General features: G+C 42.2%; 1 protein-coding gene across 1 annotated transcript in view; it reads left to right on the plus strand.

Annotated features, from left to right (window-relative positions):
* LOC106134215 (NPC intracellular cholesterol transporter 1) overlaps window positions 1-10,344 on the plus strand; it is a 50,894-nt gene that overhangs the window by 36,330 nt on the left and 4,220 nt on the right. Inside the window, exons 14-22 of the mRNA XM_060948941.1 lie at window positions 1,048-1,248; window positions 3,120-3,291; window positions 4,402-4,624; window positions 5,157-5,288; window positions 5,873-6,140; window positions 6,920-7,136; window positions 8,190-8,285; window positions 8,844-9,038; window positions 9,806-9,893. Of these exons, the coding sequence (XP_060804924.1) occupies window positions 1,048-1,248; window positions 3,120-3,291; window positions 4,402-4,624; window positions 5,157-5,288; window positions 5,873-6,140; window positions 6,920-7,136; window positions 8,190-8,285; window positions 8,844-9,038; window positions 9,806-9,893 (1,592 nt within the window). The remainder of the gene's footprint in view (window positions 1-1,047; window positions 1,249-3,119; window positions 3,292-4,401; window positions 4,625-5,156; window positions 5,289-5,872; window positions 6,141-6,919; window positions 7,137-8,189; window positions 8,286-8,843; window positions 9,039-9,805; window positions 9,894-10,344) is intronic.

A 10,344-nucleotide genomic window follows, 5' to 3' on the forward strand; every position in this document is an offset into this window, starting at 1 on the left:
TTGTTTCTAGCTGCGTTAAAATAATTCGATTGGAAGGTCGGATTTAGTATGTTTATGTTAAATTTAATGTTAACTTTGTGAACTATGTCACCGTGTAGCGACCGTTCAGCCTCCATGGTCAGACAGACACTTTGACTTGATATGACCAAAACTGACTGACAGACTTATAAAAAAAGGACAATCAAAATTGAGACTAAGACGACGACGCCTTGAACATAACAGAACCAAAATTCTGTTTTATTCAGACACGACCTAAAAGATCCTCGGCCCGTTCACATTGCAAATTCCTAATGTTTCTCTTTATACATTTCAAGAAATTCTGACGTAGTATTTTGCTCGCTTGCGAGTATATCCACTATTAATGCCGCACATACATACAGAATCAGTAATCTTGAAAAGACTGAAAGGCTGTATTAATTTGTATGGCTTCATTACTTCGATTGCACTATTTATTAACTAATGTATTACATGTATACAGAAAACGTCGAGAATGATAAACTCACGAAACAAAATTACAAAGTGCATACTATATACAGGGTGACTTTTAATTCAACTGCATAAATTTAACTGTTAAGTGTATTCATTTAAAGGATTTTTAAAACGTTAAAAGAAAAATATCGGTTCGTATTTCAGAAAGTACGAAAAAAAATAAAAGTATCAAAATCCACGATCCTAAATACGTCATATCACCCCGGCCGGCGGAAAAGCGACGCGTAAGATTCAGAGGTCAACGACACAATTCATTCAGCTGAGCGATCTCGACAACTCTGTACTTTACTTGATCTTGATACTAGAAAAATATAAATATAAAATTTTCAGACATTTATTTACATAGTTTAGTTTTAATTTCTTTTTGTAGTTATTGGTCTTTAATATAGCGTGTGAAGTAGTTTTTGAGGGTTTTTTAAATGTGAAAATGATGACGTTTAATTTAAATAAAAATAGGCTCAAACGGCTCAGAAGCATGGGTATAGTCTATGTTTAAAAGGATGCAGTTGTTTTAAATGTCACCCTGTATATGTTTGATGTAAATCTTCCGCCCCCCAGACTGGGCCAGGTGGGCCCGTCCATGTTCCTGACGTCGGTGTCGGAGTCGGTGTGCTTCTTCCTGGGCGCGCTCAGCGACATGCCGGCCGTGCGCGCCTTCGCGCTGTACGCGGGCGCCGCGCTGCTGGTGGACTTCCTGCTGCAGGCCACCTGCTTCGTGGCGCTGCTGGCCATCGACACGCAGCGCCAGAACGGCAACAGGTCGGTGCTCTGGTGACGATGACGATCTGCTGTTACTGTTGGTTTGGGCGTTCGCGCTGTACGCGGGCGCCGCGCTGCTGGTGGACTTCCTGCTGCAGGCCACCTGCTTCGTGGCGCTGCTGGCCATCGACACGCAGCGCCAGAACGGCAACAGGTCGGTGCTCTGGTGACGATGACGATCTGCTGTTACTGTTGGTTTGGGCGTTCGCGCTGTACGCGGGCGCCGCGCTGCTGGTGGACTTCCTGCTGCAGGCCACCTGCTTCGTGGCGCTGCTGGCCATCGACACGCAGCGCCAGAACGGCAACAGGTCGGTGCTCTGGTGACGATGACGATCTGCTGTTACTGTTGGTTTGGGCGTTCGCGCTGTACGCGGGCGCCGCGCTGCTGGTGGATTTCCTGCTGCAGGCCACCTGCTTCGTGGCGCTGCTGGCCATCGACACGCAGCGCCAGAACGGCAACAGGTCGGTGCTCTGGTGACGATGACGATCTGCTGTTACTGTTGGTTTGGGCGTTCGCGCTGTACGCGGGCGCCGCGCTGCTGGTGGATTTCCTGCTGCAGGCCACCTGCTTCGTGGCGCTGCTGGCCATCGACACGCAGCGCCAGAACGGCAACAGGTCGGTGCTCTGGTGACGATGACGATCTGCTGTTACTGTTGGTTTGGGCGTTCGCGCTGTACGCGGGCGCCGCGCTGCTGGTGGACTTCCTGCTGCAGGCCACCTGCTTCGTGGCGCTGCTGGCCATCGACACGCAGCGCCAGAACGGCAACAGGTCGGTGCTCTGGTGACGATGACGATCTGCTGTTACTGTTGGTTTGGGCGTTCGCGCTGTACGCGGGCGCCGCGCTGCTGGTGGACTTCCTGCTGCAGGCCACCTGCTTCGTGGCGCTGCTGGCCATCGACACGCAGCGCCAGAACGGCAACAGGTCGGTGCTCTGGTGACGATGACGATCTGCTGTTACTGTTGGTTTGGGCGTTCGCGCTGTACGCGGGCGCCGCGCTGCTGGTGGATTTCCTGCTGCAGGCCACCTGCTTCGTGGCGCTGCTGGCCATCGACACGCAGCGCCAGAACGGCAACAGGTCGGTGCTCTGGTGACGATGACGATCTGCTGTTACTGTTGGTTTGGGCGTTCGCGCTGTACGCGGGCGCCGCGCTGCTGGTGGACTTCCTGCTGCAGGCCACCTGCTTCGTGGCGCTGCTGGCCATCGACACGCAGCGCCAGAACGGCAACAGGTCGGTGCTCTGGTGACGATGACGATCTGCTGTTACTGTTGGTTTGGGCGTGCCGTGTGATTTCCGACACCGTTAGAAAAGAAAGAATAGGACCACTCGCATCTCTTTCCCATGGATGTCGTGAAAGGCGACTAAGGGATAGGCTTATAAAGTTGGGGTTCTTCTTTTAGGCGACGGGCTAGCAACCTGTCACTATTTGAATCTCAATTCAATTTTTTCAAGACTGTTGGCTCTGTCTACCCCTTAAGAGATATGGACGTGATTATAATGTATGTATGTTAGTTTGGGCGCTAACCGAGGCTCTTACGGTGAGGGAAGGAAGAATGAGGAAATCTGCACATTCAGGCGACCGGATGCTCTTCCAGTTGCCTCATTCCTCTAAAGATACATGAACCAATGTGAATTAGTGTCGGGAACCACACTGCAAAGGAATCTCTTTGGTAAATATCTGATTTACTTACCTCAGTCAGAATCATGGGCAATGGTGCACTAGAGGGAAAGTTACCGGGGCTAATGCTAGGAGGATAATTTAAATTAATGAACAGTTATACCGACTTTGCCTTATTTTTTTTCAATATTAAAAACAAAACTAATGATTTCTTACTAAATATGTAATTACATTTTGCTTATTTGTAACAGATTCGACATAGTCTGCTGCGTGCAAGGCGCCAAAGCGACTGAAGGCAACGCTGCCGGCGAGGGCGCTTTATACAATCTGTTCAAGCAGATTTACGTGCCTTTCCTCATGAAGAGAGAAGTCAGGGCTTCAGTCATGATCATATTCTTCGCGTGGCTCTGTTCCTCTGTGGCTGTAAGTTTGGTTCACAATTTTTTTCTATTAATTTTAAGTGTGGAGGACGTCCTGGTAAAGGGTCAGGTCAAAAGTACCCGAAACCGCCGAGCTTGTATGAAGAGAGTTATGAATGTGGACGAAGCGAAAGAAGTATGCAGAGATCGTGGCAAGTGGAAAGAGGTAGTCTCTGCCTACCCCTCCGGGAAAGAGGCGTGATTTTATGTATCTATGTATGTATGTGGAGGGAAAGGTCGGAGTGGGAGGGCGTCCTGGTAAAGGTCAAGAGTAACCGCCGAGCTTGAATGAAGAGAGTTATGAATGTGGATGAAGCCGAAGGAAGTGTGCAGAGATCGTGGCAAGTGGAAAGAGGTAGTCTCTGCCTTCCCCTCCGGGAAAGAGGCGTGATTTTATGTATGTATGTATTTTTAGCCATCCTTCAGTCATGCGATCCCGTGATGTCCTCAAAATGGCGAAAAGGGCTCACCGGAGGGGTTTTAGTGGGTAGGCTGGCAAGTCAGATGCCAGGAGTACCACACTCCTCGCGGGTGAAGACCCGGGAGGCAGTCCGTAAAATGGATTCTTCTTCTTTCTGGAGGGGAACCCTTTCGGTCTTACATTATTTTCTCTAGTCTTTTCCATCTCTTTCGGTGTTGAGCAGTTTTCGTCCACTTCATGCCAGCTGTTTTGTTTGATATTATCATACCAACGCATCTTTGGTATTCCTTGTGGGCATTTCTCAATGCATGATCTCCGCTCTATCACGGGTTTGCACCACGATCTCTGTATCTGTGCGACGCCATTTTAGTTTCGCAATACGCTTGGTCTGTCTACCCGCCAAGGGATATAGACGTGAGTATGTATGTCTACGCTTTGTGGCGTCAGTGACTTTTACTACCCAAAAACACTACGTTTTATGACAAATATTAGATTAATTATAAGCGAATGCCCTCGTACAGTTGTTCTAGTTGATTCACTGAGGTGAACATGACTTATTTAGTCATAGTATTGGTATTTTGAGACTAGTGGTGTGTCAGGAATATATATGGAATAAATTATACCTATAAATAACTCAATACGGTAGATCTCGAGGTAGCAAACAGTTTGGATATAAGATTTTTTTTTCCACAGGTGGCGCCACATATAGAAATAGGTCTCGACCAAGAGCTATCAATGCCCCAAGACAGCTTCCAACTGAAATACTTCCAGCATTTGAACAAGTATCTGAACATCGGCCCGCCAGTGTACTTTGTTATAACAGAAGGTTTGGACTTCTCGGAGACCAAGACACAGAATATGGTCTGCGGAACAAGGTTCTGTAGGTCTGACAGTGTTGCCATGCAACTTTATTCCGGTGAGTATTTAATTTGCATTTGAAACATAAACAAAAGTACCCGAAACCGCCGAGCTTACATGAAGAGAGTTATGAATGTGGATGAAGCGAAGAAAGTATGCAGAGATCGTGGCAAGTGGAAAGAGGTAGTCTTTGCCTACCCCTCCGGAAAGGGGCGTGATTTTATGTATGTATGTATGTAAACGGTAATACAATGTGAATTTCAAGTGGATTAGTAGGTGGTTTAATTATTGCAATTTAATAGAATGTCTCACGGGGCCTCGCCATTTTTCGAATTTCCTGAAATAAAAGTAAAAATGTTACACTAATAATTGATATTTTCGTGTCATAGTTGCTGAGATTTTTCTAGACTTATAAAAGAAACATCAAGTCTATAGATTCCTTTATACTGCACTGTTTTGGAAAACACAGACAAACAATTAACTACATAAACTTTTAAAATTGATTTATCACGCGTCCATTTTGATTCCTTTTCACTGTTATTTGCAATGTTTTTATAGTTTTTACAAGTAAATTTCCTATTTGTGTACAGCATACCGCACACCAAACGAGACGTACATAGCCCAGCCTCCCAATTCGTGGCTGGATGACTTCTTCGACTGGGCCGCGCTCGCGTCCTGCTGCAAGTACTTCCCGGGGAACGGCACTTTCTGTCCTAATTCAGGTATTGTTAGATTAGATATATATAATTACGTCTTTATCCCTTACGAGGTAGACAGAGCCGACTGCAGCAGTCTCACGAAGGCCATGTCCAGCTGTGGGGCTTAAAGATGGAATCGAGGTTTAAATAGTGACAGGTTGCTAGCCCATCAGCTAAAAGAAGAATCCCAAGTTTATTAGCCTATCTGTGGGTTGCCTTTTACGACATCCGTTGGAAAGAGATGGAGTGGTCCTATTGTATAGTGCCGGGAACCATCGAAATAAGGAATATATTAAAGTCCATCTCAGCAAGGATGTTGATAAGCATTTGAACTATCAAATATTGTTATTGTACGTTTTACTATTTTTGTTTGTTACCGCTTCTTCTGCACTGACGCCTTGGAAGCGGCAGTAAACTTAGTTTTTAAGTAATTTATTTGACGTCAACCAATGTTGTTAAACCATACGTTTTGACAATTATTAAGCGATATATAGTATCCATAGTAATGATAAAAATTTTGAATTTTTGAATTTTTTTTTGAATTTTTTTATTATTATTCTACAAAGTATTTTATCTATACATTTATTAAACTATAATTCCACCCGCAGGCGTGCCAAGCTGCAAAAGCTGCAACATCCCGCTGGTGGGTCCAGAACAGCGCCCCGACTCCTCGGACTTCCAGCGCTACGTGCCGTTCTTCCTTCAGGACAACCCCAACACTGGATGCGCCAAAGGGGGGCACGCTGCCTACTCGCACGCGGTCAATTATAAACAGATCAATACGAACGCATCTAGAGTTGGAGCCACTTATTACCAGGGTTATCATACTGTCTTGAAGACCAGTTATGATTACTATTCGGCGCTGAAAGGGGCCAGGTAATTTATTTAATCATTGTTTTTGTTTTTCATTATCCGAATGGCTTTTGTCCTGGTTTTGCCCACGCTAAAGAAGATTCAGGATCCATCTATGGCTGTAATCTAAGAGTGGGAAGGTCATGTAAGAATTAATTAAAAATAAGAAATTCTAAGATTTCAAGAAATTGTTTATGTCCCATTATTTTTATAGGATACAAACCTATTACAAGATGTGCCAAAGGAGGTCACGCGTTCAATTGTAAACTGGTTTCAAGGGTATATAAATAGGGTATAGAAGCGTAGGGGATAGTAATACTGTGCGGAAGACTTAGTAATGATAACTATTAGGAGCTAGGAAATTCTACCTTCAATTTAGGGATTAAATCGTGGGAAAATAATGTAAGATGTAGACAAAAGTCCAGAGTACAAGTTCGATGATTTACTTTTTTCTATAGAATAACACCTACCTACAACATATAAGCCACGCAGAGTTTTCTCCCGCAGTCAAAGATTCGCGTCATCAGTCATTGCTTCTACAATATTTTATTTATTATCATTATGCCGTAGAACCACTCCATCTTTTTCTCATAGATGTCGTAAAAGGCGACTAAAAGGTAGGCTTATAAACATGAGATTCTTATTTCAGGCGATAGGCTAGCAACCTGTCCCTAATTGAATCTTAATTCTATCATTAAGCCTAACAGCTGAACGTGGCTTTCCAGTCTTTTAAGAGTCTGCTGACTCTGTCTACCCCACAAGGGATATAGCCGTGACTATAATGTATTATCATTATTTTCCAGGTCCGTCGCAGCGAATCTAACCGAAACGCTGAACCGTAATCTCAGAGAGGAGGGGAAGAACACAACAGTGAACGTGTTCCCTTACTCGGTGTTCTACGTCTTCTACGAGCAGTACCTCACCATGTGGCCTGACACATTGAAGTCTATGGGCATATCTGTACTGTCTATATTTATCGTGACTTTCTTACTGATGGGATTCGATCTGTTCTCAGCTTTGGTGAGTAACTCTAAGTGAATCCGTTTCTTTTTTTAATTATTTATTTATTACATAATATTCATAATGAACTTAAAACAATATTCTGCAAAACTGTTTCACATTTTGACTGCGGTCAGTCTCATTAAAGTTACTAATTTAACACAATGTAGTGTTGAATAGTTCTTGATCATGTGACTTGATATGTTGAAGGCTATGGGTATTTCTGTTCTGTCTATATTCATTGTGACTTTCTTACTAATGGGATTCGATCTGTTCTCAGCTTTGGTGAGTAATGCTTAGTGAATCCATTTCTTAACGTGGTGTTGAACAGTTCTTGATCATGTGACTTGATATGTTAAAGTCTATGAGCATTTCTGTTCTGTCTATATTCATCGTGACTTTTTTATTGATGGGATTCAATCTGTTCTCAGTGTTGTGTGAGAAACCTGACCCAATTCAGAATCAGGGTCAAATGCACTCTGTACTTCTTTCTAGAGAGATGATTGTAGGAAAAGAAAGAAGGAGAAAAGAGGAGAAAATAATCAGTTTAAAATAATTATATTATGAACGTAAAAATTGAGAAGCTTTTACAATAAAAATTATTTTTGACATAAATCAGTAACAAAACCATGGCAACCGTTGCTATGGTACCTACAATGGTTGCCTACAATGATGACCGGAATTAACCCTGATATGAAGAAGAATAAGAATGGATGTCCTTATAAAGAGGAATTTTGAAAAAATCTTTGTTAGTGCTCCCCTAAACTTCTCAAGTTGTCAGTTTCAGCTTTCTATACCCACAAGTTAAATTAATCATAATGTACAATTCCTCTAACGATGATAAAATTTTCCCACTTAGAGTATTATATTCTGCCATTTTAATAGCCTCATTGGTGATCTTCATCAGGTCATCTCAGGTGACGACGGTGTGCGGATTATATTATAAAGATTTTTTGATAAGATTATATAGATAGAACTGTAACTTTGTACCTATGTTTGACAAATAAATTGATTGATTGATTGATAAATGGAGGATATTCCAAAGTTAAATATATATTTTTTCTTACATTACAGGTGGTAGTGATAACGATCACCATGATCGTGGTGAACCTCGGCGGGCTGATGTATTGGTGGGGAGTCAGTTTGAATGCAGTATCTCTAGTCAATTTGGTAAGTTATACCTATTTGTTTCTCTAAAATTAAAATTAAAAATTTGTTTATTTTCTCTCCACATAGGTGAATATAGGTAAGTACCTACAGACTTCTGTTGTAAAACTAATAGTGGAGAGAACTGGTGCTTGAGCTAGGTAGGATTAAACCTCCTGTATTACAAGTCACCAGGCTCTAAAGATTGTATAAAGAAAAGACAAGCACTGTTTTAGGTAAAGTTATTTTTAAACTTTCAAGTAAGTATGTGATTGTTTAAACAATGCCACAGGAGAAGTTATACTTTTGAAAGAGTATATAAAAATCCTGTTCTAAAATTTCATAAAAACGATGCGTTAATTTCCAAATGATTAGTCTCGGTGATTGGTAACAATTTAATTAATTACTAGCTTTTGCACGCGGCTTCGCACCCGTGGGAAATTTCAGGATAAATATATCCTTTGCCACTCCCAAATTTCGTGAAAATCAGTCGGGTAGTTTTTGAGCTAATTCGTTACAAACATATAATAATACATATATTTTGACTTTATTATTAATGCGGAATTATTGTTTCGTTTCCAGGTGATGGCAGTAGGCATAGCGGTGGAGTTCTGTTCTCACTTGGTGCACAGTTTCTCAGCCTCTAGGGCTTCGGGTCGCATTGCTCGAGCGGCGGATTCCTTGGCCAAGATGGGCTCCTCGGTACTTAGCGGCATTACATTGACCAAGTTTGGTGGAATCATCGTGCTGGGCACGGCTAAGAGCCAGATCTTCCAGGTTTGTTTGTTTGTTTCTTAGTTTTTCAGCTATCTTAGCTATTAGTATTCAGTACTTAGCACCATTAAGATATTTAGATTTGAAGGAATGATCATGATGGGCACGGCTAAGTTCCAGATCTTTCAAGAGAAAAAACATCAGGAGAACATGCTTACATATATAAAATTACTGCAGACCTAGTAGCATACGAGTAGCACGCGGGACGCCGTTTTTAACGCGCGAAAATCTATCGCTGTTTACTATGATTTAAAACGAAAGCGATAGTTTTTGTTTTTGACACGGGACATCGCGCGTGCTATGCTGCAGGACAGGAAGAAAAAAAATATTTAATTAAATCAAAATAAAAATCAAACATTTATTTTACAATTGAGCATTATGAACAGAGATCGGAATAGGTAGATTGATTTTATGTACTTGCATCATGAATTACCATAGAAAGCATAATATGGATAAGCCTCTTTTCCGGGATTCCATTTCAGTGCTTACACTTACAGTAAACTACATTGTCCGCGGCTAACATAGGACTACAATTTACGTGAACGAAGTCGGGGAAAACAGCTACCACTAATATATTCTTCATCCCACTTGTAAAAATTCTGGAAAAAATCTTAATAATTTACAAATCCCGCAATCCCGAACGGAGGCATGTCCATATAAATATATACGTTTCAGTTCATTGACCCCAATTCAATCCACCTATTCCGATCTCTGATTATGAAACAAGAATTTTTCAGTGTTATTTATTGATAAATCGTGTGCGTGTCCAGGTGTTCTACTTCCGCATGTACCTGGGCATCGTGGTGGTGGGCGCGGCGCACGGGCTCGTGTTCCTGCCCGTCATGCTCAGCTATATCGGTGAGTGCACGTCTCAATGTGTGTGTGAACAGATTTCCACCAATCACGTGACGTCTGTGTGACCCTGAGGAGAAATCGACCAATCAGGTTGTGTCTATGTCTATTTTCGAATTTATGCACTTAAGTTTGAATACTAACCGATGCTGTTACGGTGAGGAAAATCATCTTGAGAAAAACTTGCAACCTGCAAACAGACTGTCTGTCTTGCGCATAGTTATAATAATAGGAACGTCTTCGTTCAATTCTTTATGGAAAATATAGCTATATTTACTTGTCTTTGTATATATCTCGTTTTATGCACATTGTGTCTTTGTATTTTATGGCGTTTGTTGGTGTAAAAAAAAATATTGTTAAGTTACAACAAAGTTAAACCATCGAAATAGGATATTTTGTGTCCCAATAAAATAACAAACGTCAAAAAATGCTTGTTCATGTGATTACAGCTCCATAA

This window comes from Amyelois transitella, chromosome 17 (assembly GCF_032362555.1).
Source record: "Amyelois transitella isolate CPQ chromosome 17, ilAmyTran1.1, whole genome shotgun sequence".
NCBI classification, from domain to species: domain Eukaryota; kingdom Metazoa; phylum Arthropoda; class Insecta; order Lepidoptera; family Pyralidae; genus Amyelois; species Amyelois transitella.